The sequence below is a fragment of the Artemia sp. Qi Xiang Cuo genome, chromosome 11, assembly GCF_049724085.1.
Source record: "Artemia sp. Qi Xiang Cuo chromosome 11, ASM4972408v1, whole genome shotgun sequence".
NCBI classification, from domain to species: domain Eukaryota; kingdom Metazoa; phylum Arthropoda; class Branchiopoda; order Anostraca; family Artemiidae; genus Artemia; species Artemia sp. Qi Xiang Cuo.
This window is the reverse complement of record NC_142804.1, coordinates 14,688,649-14,707,287: the sequence shown is the minus strand read 5'-3', so window position 1 is coordinate 14,707,287 and position 18,639 is coordinate 14,688,649. Positions and strand designations below refer to the sequence as shown.

General features: G+C 36.1%; 1 protein-coding gene across 1 annotated transcript in view; it reads right to left on the bottom strand.

The window, feature by feature from the left end:
- LOC148946676 (E3 ubiquitin-protein ligase MARCHF6) overlaps window positions 1-18,639 on the bottom strand; it is a 117,646-nt gene that overhangs the window by 74,863 nt on the left and 24,144 nt on the right. The window contains exons 3-4 of the mRNA XM_089096326.1: window positions 12,908-13,078; window positions 8,046-8,262 (exon numbers count right to left, since the gene is read on the bottom strand). Coding sequence (XP_088952452.1) covers window positions 8,046-8,262; window positions 12,908-13,078 — 388 coding nt within the window. The remainder of the gene's footprint in view (window positions 1-8,045; window positions 8,263-12,907; window positions 13,079-18,639) is intronic.

The following is an 18,639-nucleotide window of genomic DNA, read 5'->3' as shown; positions in this document are numbered from 1 at the left end:
CACTTCGTCAAGCACACTCGATGCGACAAGGAGAATCCGGTGTTGCTCATCCTCGATAACCATGAAAGCCATATTTATTTGGAGGCAGTTCTATATGCAAAAGAGAATGGAGTAGTGCTTCTCACATTTCCGCCACACTGCAGCCACAAAATGCAGCCCTTAGATATATCTGTCTATGGCCCGTTCAAGGCGTATCTGAGGGCTAAGTTCGGCGAGTGGCAAACAAACCATCCACACGAAAGATTTCAAATAACTCACACCGCAAACCTAGTTGGTCAAGCTTATCCCCTAGCGTTTACTCCGAACAACATCACATCGGGCTTTTCAAAACCAGGAATATGGCCATTCTCAAGATCAGCGTTCACTGATGCAGACTTCATCGCCGCTAATGTCTCAGACAGACCAAACACCGCTGGAGAAGTAACTGATAGGGTAGAGTCTAGGAATACTTTGGAAGCAGTTGCTGACCCTGTCCTGAATTCCTCGGCCTTAGAGCAACCACCCGGGCCCAAACATGATGTCAATCCAGAAGACATTTTTCCATTCCCGAAGGCTAAACCAAGAAAGCTAACTGTGAATAGGGCTCGAGTTGGCAAAACGAGAATTTTAACGGATACGCCAGAGAAAGAAGATCTGGAGAAAAGAGCACAAGCAAAGTCAGCAAAGAAGACTGGTAGGAAAAGAGTAAAACTGGCAAAGAGCAAGGAGCAAGAGTTGTCAACGATAAGAGAACCTTCCTCCCCTTCGGAAATCTCTTTCCATGACTCTTCAGATGAAAGCCTCCATGCAGGGTCAGACTGTGAAATACCTGAAACTGAAAGTGAAGTTTCATTCATTCCAGAAGAGATCAAGGTTGACGAATTTGTGCTAGTGAGGTTTCAGCTTAAGAAAGATTTTGTTCTTTATGCAGCAAAGATCTTGGAGACTGATATTATGAACAGGGAGTTTCAGGTTTCTTTTCTACGGAGAAAGAAAGACTCTGATCGATTTCACTTTCCTGATATTGAAGACAAGGCATCGGTGTCGTTTGAAGATGTCGTGAAGAAGCTGGAGGTGACTCGACACGGTGGAACTGCTCGGGTCCAAGCTACTTATGTTTTTGCAGGTCTTTGGTTGGATCATATCCGCTGAGTGATTTAAGTTTGATAACTATGAACCTTTTTTCTTTTCTATTTACTTTTGTATCCTATATCTGAAGAATACAGTATCTGAAAGCATGTCCGGAGCTACCCCCACACCTGTGCAAAGCTGCCCCTATATAGGGGCAGTTTCGGACATTTTGTGGACCCAGGGAAAACGTCAACTACTTAGCAGCGCTTGCATATTTTCGCTTTAACTCTGTCCAGGCTCTGTCCAAGTGGCTAAGCTATGCTGGTGCCAAATAAGAAGTCCCGATAGCGCGCACAAGCCGAAGCAGGTAACTTTGATTAAAAAGTGCACGGAGGTGCCCCAGTCTCCCCTACCTTTTTTAAGCTGGAAAATACATCCGATGAAATTATTTTTTGGTAAGGAAACAACTTTTGAAAGAATGTCGTATCACTTTTTAGGCACAAAAGTGATTAATCTTATTAGACTAGTCATATTTCAAATTAATATACTAATCGCCTTTGATTAGTTTATCTTTAGACACATAACTGATTAATATAAAAAAATGTGGCGCCGTCCAAAATTGTAAAGCTCGGTCACTCTGAAAGACGGAAGAGGATTTGTTAGATATTTTCCAGAGAAACTGTCTACGGATTGTTTTACGTACCGATCTGATTGACCATATTTCAAACAGTAAGCTGTACGAATAATTTGGTTCAATTGCACTTTCTAAGGCTATAATGAGAGAGAGGTTGAGATGTCTAGGACACCTTCTGCGGATGAAGGATAACATCTTGCCAAAGATTGACCTTGTCAACAAAAAGCAGGTCGAACAAAAAGCAGGTGGACTCCGTTTGGAGCAAGTGTATATCGCAGGGAAATACTCAGGGGGAATGAGAACTTCTTGGGAGAGTGTAAAGAGGAAGACTTTGAATTGATTGGGACAAACGAAGAGTGTGCGTAGCCGTGTCAGCCTCTGGTAACTTGGTACTGCAGTAAGTTGTTAGTAATAACAGTAGCAGCAGTAGTCCAAAATCAAAAGACAATAACTCAACAGTCTTGTATGTTGTGTACCGGTTTTTATATCATTTGAAGCTCACAAAACGGTTCAAGTTAAATAAGGTAGAGGAACATAAAAAAATATATGGTATAAAAAATTACAGTCGACTCTCGATAATTTGAAACTAGAGGGACCAGAGGAAAAGTTCGAATTACCAATAACAAGAGTTATGGGTAAACAAGAGTTATTGGTGATTTAGTAATTACCAAATTACCAAAATAACAAGAGTTCAAATAATTAAGAAGGAACAAGAAAGAATTTCAAATAAACAATTGCTTTACTGAAAATACATAACACATATATGTACATCTATACATATGAAGCTAAATAAACTATACATATGAATATCATATATACATATACATATACTATACATATGAAGTTAAATAAAGAAGTTAAATAAACTCTTTTATTTAACTTCTTACTCACTTATGTATACAAAGCATGTTAAAAACCACACGAGCAAAAAAAATAATTTTGCAGTAATCTAGAATTATTAACTTTTTTTATGAAGCAACTCCCATTTTAAATTGACCAATTCATTTTCAATTGTGATGGATTGGAGTAACTGTTTCTTTTTTATCCTCCTCCTCCAAGGGCGGATCCAGAATTTTTAGGGGGGGGCGAAACAGGTTGATCCGATGAACTTGCATTAGGAGCAAGTTTAATGAGCACAAACTTGCATTAATTAAGTAAAATACACAACTTTAGACAACGTTAGGGGGGCACCCCCCTCGCCCCTGCCCTGGATCCGCCACAGTCCTCCTCCTCATCTTAAAAAGCAACAAATCGGCATCGGTTAAAGCACCATTGACAGCAATTTCAATCTTCATGCGAATAAAATCCTCAAAGGTAAACTCAACACTTTGGTAGAAGTAACCACTCTGTGTCTAAAGGAATGAATCCTATTAAATCTCGTGACTGATAACCTTGTGGGGTTTTCTGTGTCCTTAGCAAATCCAATTTTTTTAGAAGCAGTTATGTAGGGTGGTAGAACTGACATTTTCCAGGCCTTATCTATTATAATTATAGAAGTAAAACTATTATTTTCACACTCCCACTTTTGTCAAGGCTATCCAACAGAATTTATATATTTTATAGAGCATTGCCAACCAAGATGCCGTCGCTAAAAATTCAATTTATCGAGGTGTTTATTTTTTAGTTTATCAAGTGTTTTTTCAAGAGACTGCAACAAAAGTTGCAATTATCGAGAGTCAACTGTATTTATAATACAGTGCTCCTAAGCTTTAAGTCATAAACAAACAAAAAGTACGTGCAAAATGCTATAGGAGACGCAAAACGTAGCCTCTACGTTAATTCTACTAATCACAACACCTTTAATGACGAATTAGCAGCTCCATTTGGATACAGATGTACTAATATACTAGGATATACAGATATACTAAGTAAAAAAAAATATTTTCACCATCACAGTTTATTATAATTGGTAACTACTTGTATGTTTGAAGCACAGTTCATATAATTATCCAGTAAGCTTATCGCAGATCATTTCTGGTCTTCGTTCTCGGTGCGAACAAAAAGCTCCTCCCACTTCTTTCTGCATTAGCGGGTTAGTCTGTTTCCGATTGTTTCCAACAAAGTGCATTGTTCGTAATAGCGGGTTTCAACTTGTTTCCAATTAGATCACAGTCCGACTTGTCTACCCGTGAAAAGATCTGATGCCGCCTATGTTTCTATCTGCAAAAACGTTCTCTGGAGCACTCGCACCTTGGTCCAGGTTTTTATAATGGGTGAGATAGGGAAAGATCATACTGGATAATTATATAAACTGTGGTTTGAAAATTCCGTCAGTAGCTGGACAATGAACGCTTTTCAAACAGTTCGTGGTAACGAACTGTAAGTAAGGAGCGACGCGGTTCAATAGTAACCGAAACTCTAAAACACAGAATTTTGATACCAATTGTTTTATTAAAAGATTCTCCTTATTATGTTGATTCCAAATATACAAGTTTCATTAAATTTAATGTTACCCATCAAAGGCTACGAGCCTTAGCAAACTTGCCTGATTTTCGAAAAAGGGGGAACACATCCCCTAAAAGTCAAAGAATCTTAACGAAAATCACACCATCATCAGATTGAGCGTATCAAAGAACCCTACTGTAGAGGTTTTACTCTCCTATCTGCAAAAATTTGAAATTTCGTATTTTTTGCCAGAAAATCACGGGTGCGTGTTTATTTGTTGTTGTTTTGTTTTTTTCAGAGGTGATCGTATAGAGCCATTTATCCTAAAACATCGGGAGAGGGTTCATTCGAACGACAATTAAAATTTCTAGTGCCCTTTTTAAGTGACCAAAAAGATTGGAGGACAGCTAGGCCCCCTCCCACGTCTCTTTGTTCCCAAAATCTTCCGATCAAAATTTTGAGATAGCAATTTTGTTCAACATAGTTGAATGACCCAATAGCTATACCTTCCGAGATAATATGACCCCCCCCCCAACCTCTATAGAAAGGTCTTTAAGTTAAAAAGTTTGTCCATTGTTTTTACGTGTAGTATTTGTTATTGGAAATTATACATACATTTTTCGGGTGGGGGGGACACATTTTCTGATGGGGGGGATTTTTCACGGGAAGAATTTTCTAAAGGGAGAAAAATTTCCAGAAGGTGAACCGACAGGTGAAATTTTCACTAGAGAAATTTGGAGAACTCCTATACGAAATTCTTTTTTTATGTCTTGCTATCTCTTTGCCGACTCATTTTTACGCGTTGAGATGTTGAGGGTAATTGTTCGTGGTATGTTTTCACCGGGATTGAATTGTCCAAGGGATATTTCCATGAGGGGTGATTCCCCCTCGCTCTATATGTTGGAAAACATCCATTTTTGGTGTTTTCATTGATTTTTTTTTGTATTTTTATTGCAAAATAAAGCTGTCCCCCTTAAATTTAAAAAAGATATCCCCCCTCTAATTTCCATGAATTCACGCAACTGGATTAGGAAGTAGGGGGGGGGGTAAATTTTTTAAGAGACATAAGATCATTTTTATTAGGATTAAATAAAAAAAAATTTGTTTCACCTGAAGGTAAGGAGCAACATTAAAACTTAAAACGAACAGAAATTATTACGTATATGAGGGTTGTTGATTCTCAAAACCTCGCTCTTCACCCTAAAGTCTTTTTGTACTTTTAAAAAAGTTTTTTATTGTTCTAATTAAACGACCCTTGTGTTTCAAGAGTGGTTTTTTAAGAGTTGGGGCAAAATTCAAACTAAAGCGTAAAGCGTGAGATATTGAGGAGGGGGCATCCCCTTCATATACGTAATAATTTCTGTTCATTTTAAGTTTTAATGATGATCCTTACTTTCAGTTGAAAAAACTTGCTTTTTTTATTTAATTTCTGATCGTCCTTTAAATAATGCCAGGAAATCTGGCTCCACCTCCACGGAAAAATCCCCCCTCCTACTGTTGTAAAATTACCGTAAAATAAAAACTCAGTAAGTAAAATTAGTAAAAAACGAAAAATTGGTAAAATAAGGTACTCCCTAGAAAATGCAGGGTTAACTTGGTGTTTTAGAGTTGCCCTGCAGCTACAAGACCAGTTGAGCATTTCTTTTAAGAATCACTATTCTTAAAAATGATTCTGATTTTCCTGGGCTTAAAAAAGGTAATTCTCCTTCATTTAGAGTTTCATCAATTTAATTAACTTTTTAGTTTATCATCCCTTTAGTAATCTTGTGCCTAGGGGTAATACCTCAGCAATTGGACAGTGCCTGATTTCAGAAATCCATTTTGTACACAAAAATAAAATAAGGCAATCACATTTACCATTATTTCGGAGTAAAATCATATTAGTCACTCTTTTTCTACATTTAGACCTAATAAATGTTACCCTAACAGCTTTGCATATTTAAATAGCTGCTTTCAGCCACATTCCTCATCATATACATGCTATTTTTCATATATGTATAAAAATACCGAAAATAATTAAAAAAGAGGTTTGTAACACTCTGATGACTTGGATTGACTAAGCACTGGATCATAAGGGCGGAACATTCAGTCACTTTCAAGACTGTCTTCAACAGGATCTGCTTGCAAATCTAGCCCCTCTCCTAAGGTATCCGTGCCTGTCCCACCCCCCAAAAAAAAGGTCCGGATACGGCCCTGAGGATTATATATCAATTTCTATCTCCACACTTCCGTCGTCTCTCCTTTAGAGCTAATTCTGTATTTATATGAAGATTCTTTCAAAACAACTACTGAAACACAAGGGCCGTTAAACTAGAATAATAATTTCTTTTAGACATTGTAACAACTCATTTGGTAGCAATTCGTTGAAAAGCAGGCTAAACCTTAGAAAAGGGAGCTGGAGCTTTCAATTTCCAATTAACTTATTCAAGCCCCCTCCAAAACTTATTCGACCACCCCTTTCACATGAAGCGCCTCTGGGAAAAATAAACGAACAAATATTAATACATTGAACCCTTATGGGTCTTTACTATAGGTTCTGTAATATGATGGTCCATGACTTAAACAGGAGAGTAGAGATTTCAATTTCCCTTCTAATGAAAATCTGGAATTATCAAAGGGGAAAATAAAGGGGTATTTTTCGGGGGGAGGGGGGATAAACGCCAGATCCCAGGGGAAAGATGGCATGAATAAAAGATTTCTCTGAGATGTGAAATTTAAAATAGAAATGAGAATATTTATTCTGTTTTGGCCCTCCACATTGTTGAAAATCCAGATCATGCAGTTCTTTTTGATGAGGCAACTTTAATATTTGAAGTAAATGACTTCTCATATACTTTTTGGAAGGCAATTGAAATTAAAAAATCCATGGAGACCTTGATTTAAATAGAGGTACTGGAGATATTCCTATAAACCCAATTTATAATAACTTAAAATTAAAGGATTCAAATCTTCTTCAATTTCAATTAAGATCATCTGACCAAACTTTTAATGAAAATTAGGTCAGTAGACGAGCTAAATCAATCACTAAACAGAGAATTTTTGCCCAATCTAATTGGTGAATAGTCTTTCATTTATTATGGCTTGTTTTTTTTTTTTGTTTGATTCAGTCTTCTTCTGCTCAGTTACAGTTAATTCAAAAGGTTAGTTTTCATTCTTTTTTTTTAGCGCTGAAGACGGCTGGGCGGAAGTCACTGATGAAATTTCTGCCTTTATCATTTTTGCTTACTTTTTGTCCGCAGGCTGACATAACCCTCATTTTTCTCGGCTATTTAATGTTATTATTATTTTTTTTGTCATATATATATCCTGCTTCTATGCCCATTCTGACTTTAACAGTTCACAGAACTAATGTAGTTTTATCTCAGCTAATATTTCACCATTTTAAAATAATAATTACCTGTACTATAATACATTTTATCTTTCTGATAACAAGAGACCTAAGTCAGACAAACTACTACTACTGCTACTAACAACTCGCCACAGCACCTAGCCGCCTGAGGCCAACACAGCAGACAAACCTGCTTTTAAACCAGGAAACACAGCTAAACACAAAACAAAATCATATTTAATCGTTGTTCTGCAAACCTCTTCGCGCTTTTTTGCTCTGAAAATTGCAAGGCGTCGTAAAATATGTAAGCTATTGGTAAAATACCGGTAAAATAGGTAAAATACGACACGTAAAATACCCAATTTCACCGTGACCAATTTTACCAGTAACAACACTACCCCCTCCCCATGGAAATATCCTCTAGACAATTCAATTCCGGTGAAAATATACCCCGGAAAATTACTCTTAACATGTCAAAGTGTAAAATTGAGCCGGCAAAGAGAAAGCAAGACATAAAAAGAGAGTTTCGTATAAGAGTTCTGGCAAATTCCTCCGATGGAAAAATTTCCCCAGTGACATATATATTGCCTAAGTACACCATTTTTTTAAACATAGAATTTAGACAACAAAGTAATTAGTGATTCTTACCCAGAGACCATGTCAAGTGGTAGTGTTAGCACAGAACTAACAGAGCCAGTGAAGAGACATCGGTAAATACGACATGCTGAGAGTGGTACAACCCCAAGCCAGGCAAGTGCGACAAGGGTATAGTGCATCCAAAAGCGAACAGCTCTCGCTAAGTTTGACACTAGGCCAGCAACAATTACTTTGATTGGTAAACGTTTTGGCATATCCGGCGAGTAAACTAAAAGAAGAAAACTTTACAAGCATCCTAGTTAGCTTTATCTAAACCAGCAACAATTATACATATATATATATATATATATATATATATATATATATATATATATATATATATATATATATATATATATATATATATATATATATATATATATATATATATATATATATATATATATATATATATATATATATATATATATATATATATATATATATAGTTCTATATATATATATATATAGTATATATATATATATATATATATATATATATATATATATATATATATATATATATATATATATATATATATATATATATAGTTAACAATAAGAGTTCTATATTTAACAGTAAATTTCATAAACAAAAACTACTTCAGCACAATCCTCCCCATAAAGCTCCTGGGCCAGGAAAGAACAGGGGAGAAAAAAATACCAACACAAAAATATAAAAAAAAAAAAAATACAAAAGAATCCAGTCGCCCACCTTAATAATCCCCAAAATGCCAAGCTATGCAGAAGGTAGCGCATGATTTCACCAGCTCAATTAAATATGCAACTCAATCCAGAGACATCAATTCCAAGGGAAACCGAAAACAGACTTATTTAGTAGCTAGAAATTCTCTAACATAATTTTTGAACATACCAAACGAGTGGAAGCTTCGTGCAGACTCTGGGCGTGTTTCAGATCCTGTTGCAATTTGTCAGAAGGTTGAAGTCAGACCTCACTGATGGAGTATGAAGAATCTGTAAATTGTTGTATGTGCGGAGATGAAAACTCGATTGATCAGAAACAAAAGATAGATTATTACATAGGGCAGCGAAAGATAGCAGTGCAACTGTAAAAAAAAAAATGAAAGAAGAACAAGAAAGAAAACAGAGAGATTTAAAAAGAAGCAAGGGTTTAAGTGAAGATCGGTTAGCTTCCTAAATAAGAGTCCTTGCTTTATCATAAAGTTTTGAAAATGGCTTCAGAGACGAGGGAAAAGTTGACATCCAAATAACAGAACAATATAAAACATAAGACTGAACTAGGCTGCAGAATAAGATTTTAAGAATCGACCCTGGAAATATGCGTTTGAGTTTTCAAAGGATTCTGAGACTCCTGGAGACTTTCATTTTAGTCAGGTCAATATGAGGCTTGAAGGAAAGATTTTCGTCAAGCAAGATGCCTAGGAGTCGGACTTGACGATCCTTAGGTCTACTTAGATAGCCTCTTGATACGTGTATTTCATTTAAGTCAGGGCAAGCCTTTGAGACTCTGGAAAAAATGAGAAAACACGACTTTCCGACATTTAAGGCAAAATAATTTACATCACTCTTTCACTGGATAACTCTTTCAAAAAGGGCTTTCATCGTTGAACGAAGATCAGACTCAGTCCTCATCCGTCACTAATTGTGACTGGAGTTCGTCCTTACCGGATGCACTTATTGCTTTTGCTGATGACAGTACTCTTGGCACAGACTCCTGGGACTTTCATTTTAGTCAGGTCAATATGATGCTTGAAGGAAAGATTTTCGTCAAGCAAGATGCCTAGGAGTGGGACGTAACGATCCTTAGGTCTACTTAGATAACCTCTTGATACGTGTATTTCATTTAAGTCAGGGCAAGCCTTTGAGACTCTGGAAAGAATGAGAAAACACGACTTTCCGACATTTAAGGCAAGATGATTTACATAATCATCTTTCAAAAATTTCATGATAACTCTTTCAAAAAGGGCTTTCATCTTTGAACGAAGATCAGACTCAGTTCTACCAGCTGTGCCAAGAGTACTGTCATCAGCAAAAGCAATAAGTGCATCCGTTAAGGACGAACTCCTGTCACAATTAGTGACAGATACTGGTTAAAAAAAAGACGACAGCAAATGGTAGGTTTTAAATTTTTAACCGCATTAAGAAGGTCATTGACGTAGATTAAAAAAAGTATCGGCAAAATAACAGAACCTTGTGGAACGCCAATATATATATATATATATATATATATATATATATATATATATATATATATATATATATATATATATATATATATATATATATATATATATATATATATATATATATATATATATACTTATTGGTAATTTTTTTCTCAAAAACGGCGCTATAATATTTTCTGACAGTTAGTATACTACCATCTTCCGGTATCTTCAATCCATCTCCCCTTCAATTGTGTATTGACTGAAATTAGATTACCCTGAAGGTCTAAAACCTTGAGCATAAGTAGGAAGAGTTTCAAAATGTAATTTATTTTGTTGATAAATCAGTTTGTTCCAAGCTTTTATAGATAGACATTTCCATTTGGTAGTAGTGAAACGAGTCGCAAATTCTTAATTACTTCGCATTAAATGCTAAAAATTAGGGCAGAAAATTTACAATAAAAAACCGTATACCAGGGGACAATAATGATAATATATAAGCATATAATTCTTGTTCGTTTAATAAGATCGTTCGTAATAAGATAATTATTCATCTTCCGGTTTGACAAAACAGTCTGGGATATTTCACGACATTGGAATGAATCGTTTAGGGCTCTAATTAAAAAAAAAATAACGTTCTCTTGCTAAAGCGAATAAAATAAATTAAAGTTGTTGTGCGAGAGAAATTTACAAAAAAAACGTCTTTCTTCTCCCTGAACGAGGCAGTCTCCTGGTACTCTAACCTAAAACTATGTCATATAAAAAACTGGATAAATCTATTTATTTAAGATCATATATAACAAAAAACAACCCACCCAGAAAGTAAAATACAGCAATAAAATAAAAACAATCAGCTGATCCTTTTTTTTACCTCAGGTTTATGTTCGCTTTGCGATTTTCGGCATGTTTCTTTTCTGCTCTGCTAAAGTTTTAATGCATCAACTTGCTATCACTCAATAGCTGAGATTAAGCTCTCTACCGAATCAAATTTTTAAATCTGGTGCTAATGCTTTTTTTAAATGAAAATACTTTGAGTGTTATATGAAAATTGCTGAAAAAGAGACAATTTTCCTAAATTTTAGCCAATTTTAAATCTTTCTACAAGAAAAAGTCTAAGTAAATTGAAATTATGGCCCGGTGAATGGACAGAACTGGGACCAGTGAATTCAAAGACGTAAGCATATTTTCATTTCGGAGCAATTTTCAGCAGCATATTTGTCAGAAAATCACTTGTTTCAAAAGAACATAAACCTTAAAGTGAAAAGAACCTGTATACTGAGAAATTTGGATAGATGACATTTTAAGGTTAGGATTCTTCTAAAAGTAGGTGGTTTTATAAAAAGTTTATGAAGATACGTTATGAAGATGTTATGACAAAAAAGACGATACCAAGCTGCCAGAGGCTGACACAATCTTCAACGTTTTGAAGAAAAAAAGTCGGTTGTTTTATGCAACGTTTATGAAGAAACGTTATGAAGTTGTTATGCCCAAAAAGACGATACCAAGCTGCCAGAGGCTGACACAATCTTCAACGTTATGAAGAAAAAAAGAAGGTGGTTTTATACATCGTTTATGAAGAGACGTTATGAAGACGTTATGACCAAAAAGACGATACCAAGCTGCCAGAGGCTGACACAATCTTCAACGTTATGAAGAAAAAAAGTAGGTGGTTTTATACAACGTTTATGAAGAGACGTTATGAAGACGTTATGACCAAAAAGACGATACCAAGCTGCCAGAGGCTGACACAATCTTCAACGTTATGAAGAAAAAAAGTAGTTTTTTTTTATACAACATTTATGAAGAGAAGAAGTTAACATGATCTACTCAGCAGCCAAATTTACCAAGTCCATAGAAAAAATAGAGAAAATGCAAAAGAATATTAACACCTAGTTTGATTTGAATGAACAATTATAACAGAAAAAAAATACCCAAGAATTTTGCTTTTTTGCTTAACTGCATGGGTCTAGCAGAACAGCATTATGAATACTTTGGTATGGACAGAAACTAGTTGACTTCTAAAAAATTCTAGTTTGCAGTTACCTGTACAAGTTATCCCCCTACCCCCAGTTTTTTTTGTTTTTTTTAGGATGATATAAGTAAATTATTGCTTCGGATCGTTTGTTTCCGATCAATCCTTCCTACATACCGGGGTTTAAAATATTGTTTGTGATTCTATATGTGGTAATTATAAATGAAGATTTATCCCACTTTCTAGGGCTATAATGAAAGAAAGATTGAGAATGCTAGGCCACTTATTTCGGATAATGGACGATAGATTGCCGAAGATTGTCCTTTTCGGGCAACCGTCTAGGGCTAAATAGAAAGCAGGTCGTCCACGTTTTGGGTGGGAGGATGTTATAAAGAAAAAATCAAGGGAAACAGGAACTTCCAGGGAGGGTGTAATGAGGGAAGCTTTGAATACATTAGGGTGGAGAAGGAGCGTGCGTAGCTATGTCAGCCTCTGGCAGCTTGGTATCGTCTTTTTGGTCATCCATCTGGGACCAAACGAAAAGCAGTTCCTCCTCAAAAGGAGTAGGAAGAGGTCATAAGGAGGGATTTAAATGAAACTGGGACTTCTTGGGAGAGGATAGAGAATGAAGCCTGGAACAGATTAGAGGGGAGAAGGAGCGTGCGTAGCTGTGTTGACCTCGGGTGGCTCCGTGCTGCAGCGACTTTTTAGTAATAGCGATAGTATTCATACAAAAAAAAGAATATATTACTTACTAGGTATAAAAGAGAACTGGTGATTGCATAATTCGCAGAATTCCTTTTTGGAATATCTTAGCCACTGGACCAAACATTCTTGATGGATAAATTTTATACTGCCAGTGCACAGGCATGGATGAAATAAAGGTCTTTCGGGTGTACCCTCTGACCTACACACCCGACATATATCTGAAAAAAAAACTATTACTCAAAGAGCAAGACCACACTGCCTTTCCATCATAAACAACAAATAAACAAGTAGAACGATAGGGAATTTTTGCGTAAGACAGTGGAATTACAAACTTTAAATAAATATTTAGACCCTATGTCCAAGAACCGTCCTGTGCATAGCACAAATGAGAATTTAAAAAAAGTCATTAAAATACGACCATTAAAACTAAAAAAAAAAAAAAAACATCCCTAGCATCCTTACTTCAAGGAACTTCAAACGGGACTGAGTCCTTGAAGTAAGGATGATAAGGGCTGTTTTTTGTGTGTATGTGTTTTTTTTAGTTTTAATGGTATTATTTTAATGTAAGTTTCTCTTTTATATTTTCCTTTGTGCTCTGCTTAGGACGGCCCTTGGTCTAAATATTCATTTAAGTTTGGAATACCACTGTCTTACGGAAAAAAATCCCGATTGTTCTTCTTATTCATTTGTTGTTTATACTCAGAGAGCATTCGAGCACCCCCTTATCCAGCAATGCTTAACTTCCCTGGATGTAATTTGCAAACTTTAATGACAAATACTTATCCAACCAAGTGTTAATTAAAACACTTATGGGCAACTAGGTGAATAAAAACAATTATCACGTGTATTCCATTGCAAATACAGTTTATTACATAACTTATTAACTACTCACCCAACATAAATCTAAAAAAAACTATAACTTATAGAGATAAAATACATGATTTCTTCCTGACTCCGCTCTGTCATAAAAAAAAAAAAAAAAAAAAAAAAAAAAAAAAAAAAAAAAAAAACTAATTTTGTATATTTCAATAAGTATTTGAAAGTATAACTTTAATATCCTTGGAAACAGTCAAAATTTAAAATATTGAAAATATACCTATATATATAAATTTATTTTTTATAATTAGCCTGTTTACTTCAATATGTTAAACAGTAACAAACCTTTAGAGCTAACTTCAAATTAACAAGGCGTTCTTAGCACAACCGCCGAGAAGTAGAAAATATAAAAACAAAGCAAAACTAAACAAGAATGAAGAATTAAAAAAAAAAAAAAAAAAAAAAAAGAAATACAGAGTTAATATTACCTAACAGGTATTTCTGACAGTTTCTTTTTTGATACATTTTGTATTTGAAATTTTAAATACAAATTTTAAACACAAGGGCAACTTAAACACAGCATTGATTTGTGGTACAGTATTGGTTTGGATTAAATAAAAAAAAATTGTTTCAACTGAAAGTAAGGAGATAAATTAAAACTTAAAACGAACAGAAACTATTACGTATATAGGGGGGGGGTCGTCCCCTCAACAATAACTCGCTCTTTACGCTAAAGTTCGAATTTTTTTTCCAATTCTTTAAGAATGACTCCTGAATCTCGAGGGCGTTTAATTAGAACAAAAAGCTCTTTTAAAAGTACTAAAAACACTGTATTGTAAAGAGCGAGATGTTGATGAGGGGGAATGCCCCTCATATAAGCAATAATTCCTGTTCCTTTTTAAGTTTTTATGTCGCTCCATACTTTCAGTTGAAAAAACTTGTTTTTTTATTTAATTTGTGACGTTTTTTAAATAATACTGGGAAATACGACTCCCCTCCCCATGGAAAGATCCTCCCACGTAACCCCCTCCACCAGAAAAATTCTTCCTGAAAACTTCTGTATACTTCCCAATAACCAATACTATATGTAAACAATGGGCAAAGCTTATAACTTGCAGCCCTCCTCTCGGGGACTGCGGCTGGATTTTTCGACTATGCTGAAAAAATGGCTATCTCAAAATTTTGATCGGGTGACTTTGGGGGAAAAATGAGCGTGGGAGGGAGGGCTAGCTGCCCTTTAATATTTTTTGTCACTTGAAAAGAGCGTACAACTTTTAGTATGTTCAAAGAAGCTTTCCCCTGATTTTCAGGATCTTTTGTTTGATACAATCCCCCTTGAGGAAGAAAATAACAAATAAACATTCTTCTGGGAAAAAATTCCAAATTCCACATTTTTGTAGATAGACTTGAAACCTCTGTGGTAGGGTTCTCTGATATGATGAATATAATAATGCGATTTTTATTAGGATTGCATGCTTCTGTTGTTGTTTTTTTTTTGGGGGGGGGGGGGTGTTTCCCCTTTTTGAAAATCTGGCAAATTTCTCAGACTTGTAGCTCTTGGTGGTTAACAATATACTTAATGATTTTGTATATTTGTATTATTTATTGCTTCATGTTCCTTACTACAAACTGTTCTATAAGGTTTCCTTGTGATAAATAATTTTATTTTGAAACTGTTAATTTTGTTCAGTTGAATTTGAGAATTGAAAGAAAGAGGGTCAATTTGACAGTTGTATTTTAAGGGTAAACTTAGTTTTTCTTTTTCTATTCTGTGATTTTTTAAATGTCTCAAGATATATGGGATTTTATTTCATGTTGGAGAATTGTCATGCTATGAAAAAGGTATACTTTACATGAACATTATAAAATCAAAACATGGTATCTATGCAAGGTGGGTGAGTTTAGAACGTGGGCCTTTTGAAAAGTGAAGGACCTTGGAAAAACCCTGCTTCGGGAGCTTTTGAAATGTTGGAAAGCTGTTGATCTGGGACAGGTGAATGAAGCTTCTAGGGCCAAAGTGTCTCCTTGTAAGCTGTTTTTAAGTTCCTATCTCTATCCCATCCCTAGCTTATTTCAAGGCTTAGGAAACTGCTTAAAGACAAGTATACACTTGATTTAATCTTGGGACACAATAGATATGTCCATAATTTTCTATTTTCTAATCTATTAGTCTAATTATACAATTTTCTAATCTATTTAGTCAAATTGTCTTTTACTTAAGATTTTGGTCATAGTGGATTAAGATTAAATACATTATAATTCATGAAGATTAAATTCATGATTAAATGGATTGACCCCTTTGCCAGGAATCCTTGCTGTTTTAAAATTTTGCTGAGCTTTGTTTCATTTTTCATGTAAAATTAGTTACTCTTTTCATTTGAGATTTTTTTCTATTATATTTAAAAAAGAAACTTATTCCAAAGAAAATTTATCCTAAAATATATTCCCTTGCCCTCCACAGTTTGCTGGTGCCCTCCACCAATCACAGTTTGCTGGTTCCTGACCCCCCTTGAAAAAATTTCTGTGGGCCCCCATGGGCTCTATATTTACTTTTTGATTTTTCATGGATTTTAGCGTAGAGACATGTTTTCCTAGCTGTTAAGGCTCACATTTCTTTTACATTACAACGGTCTTGTGGCTGTTTTTATCTTAAAAGTGTTTATTTTCTCCAGAGCTATGGAGCGTAGGTCTCATTCCATCTACGATTTTTGTATCAGATCGTCTAATTCGAATTTTGTGGCTTAACTTTGGAAACTCATGGTGACGTTTGTTTCACTGGCGTTCTGTGCTAAAACAAATGCACACAGGACCATCAGTATTCTAAAATAAACTTTTTTTTTCAGAAAAATGGCTGAGCCACCTCGAGCCGTACGTCCCCGCATAATCAGTGTTGGCGCATCTGCAACTATGGTCACTTGCGAATCCAGTTCAGACGAAAGCCACGACTTACCTGATTTCAGCAGTATCAAGGAGGATATGGATGCAAGTTATCTCCCATCCGACCCAGAAGGTGAAAAGAAGATGGTATTTCATATGAAAAAGAAGAAAAAAGACTTATCAGCTCCAAGCACAAGGAACGAAGTCTCTAAAGAAGTTGAATGCCACACTTCAGCATCCAATCACTCAGATCATTTACAAGCTGAATTTACAACCGAACGATCCACAGCGAACACCGACGTCAAAGTATTTCTGAGACAATCACAGCCGCTACGAATGGATCTGATCAACCTTCGCGTAAGCGGAAAGTAGTCGGTTGGGAGAACCGGGTTAAGAACAAGAACAACAGACTGAAGACCCACGGCAAAGCCCACAAATCTTATCAAAAACGGGGTGATAAGTGGGAGTTGGTAGACAGACATGCTGTTCAGCAGAAACTGATTTGTGCGTCCGAAAAGTGCTCTTTTCTTTTGTTTTACTCTGTCTAACGAAGAAAGGACGCGCATATTTCAGTACTTCTGGGAGATGGACGACGGACAGAAGGCCGTGTGCCCTAACTCTCTCGTACAGCCTACCCCAACTGCGAGAAATCGGAGCAGTGTTGAAGTTTGACTCGCGGCGATCTTCGTCGTATTTTTATCACTTGAAAAGCTCAGACGGGAAGCTCTTGAGGGTGTGCAAAGTCGCGTTTCTTAACACTCTGGGAAGGTAGAGTTTTAAGATGGCTTTCTCAGTTCAAAGACTGCCATGGTACTTCCTAGCATGAAGGCATCTCCTCGAAACGTCGAGGCAGCAGTGGTGGCCAAGCAAGGATATCTGAAGACGACAAAGAGTGTCTGGATAATTTTATTAAGGAACTACCGAAAAATCCTAGTCACTACTACCACTCATCCAGTAGCAAGCAGTACCTCGAGCCTGTTTTCAGGAACAAAGCGGATGTATATTCCCGGTAGAAGAAACATTATGAAGAAAAAGAAAAGCCCGTTTTGTCAATGCGGTACTTCTTCAATGTTCTTGAAGAACAGAACATTGGTATTTACCACCCTAATAAAGATCATTGTGACACGTGTGTTGGATATGAACAAAATAACTTTACCGAAGAGATGTGGTTTGTACACAAACAGCCTAAAGACAAAGCCCGTCTTATGAAGTCTCTTGACAAAGAGCTCTCTAGCGACACCTTCGATGTTTATACCATGGACCAGCAGGCTTTAATTCAGTTACCAAAGACCCAAGCAAGCATGCTGTATTATAAATCGCAATTAAATGTGCACAACTACACATCCTTTGACCTGGGATCTAAAACAGGCTATTGCTACCTGTGGAATGAGACGGAGGGAGATATGACCTCCAACGAGTATTCTAGCATCATAACTGACTTTCTTAGAAAAGAAATAGCAAAAGGTAAGAAAACTCTAATCGTCTGGTCTGACGGCTGTGGCTATCAGAACCGTAATTCTGTTTTCTCTAATGCCCTTCTTCAACTGAGTGTAGAAAAAGATGTTACAATCTATCAAAAGTATCTAGTTGTCAGGCATACGCAGATAGAGTGCAATTCAATGCACTCTATCATAGAAAGGAAAATAAAAACCAATCTCTGTTCGTCCCGTTCAAGCTTCTCAATCAAATTCAGTCAAGCACGACCATCACAGCCGTACGTCTGCTACGCGCTTGGCCATAAGTTCTTCAAAGACTTCAAGCAGCTTAGCTATGTTGACTTGATCCGGCCAGGAAAAAAAGGCAGGTAATTCGGAAGTAAGGGACATCCGAGGTTTGAAGTACGCTGACGGAACCATTTCCTATACCCTTTCATTTGATGATGAATGGTCACTTCTACCCCAAAGAGTGAAGAATGTTGAGGTGAAGGAGCCAGATAAAGTTTACCACAAGAAACTTCAGCTCCAGCCACTGAAGCAGAAGCATCTCAAAGAACTCCTTCAGATTATGCCAGACAAGGTTTGGCCATTTTATCAGGCACTGATGGATACAAATTAACCAATGCGGTGTCGACTTCCCTATTATTCCT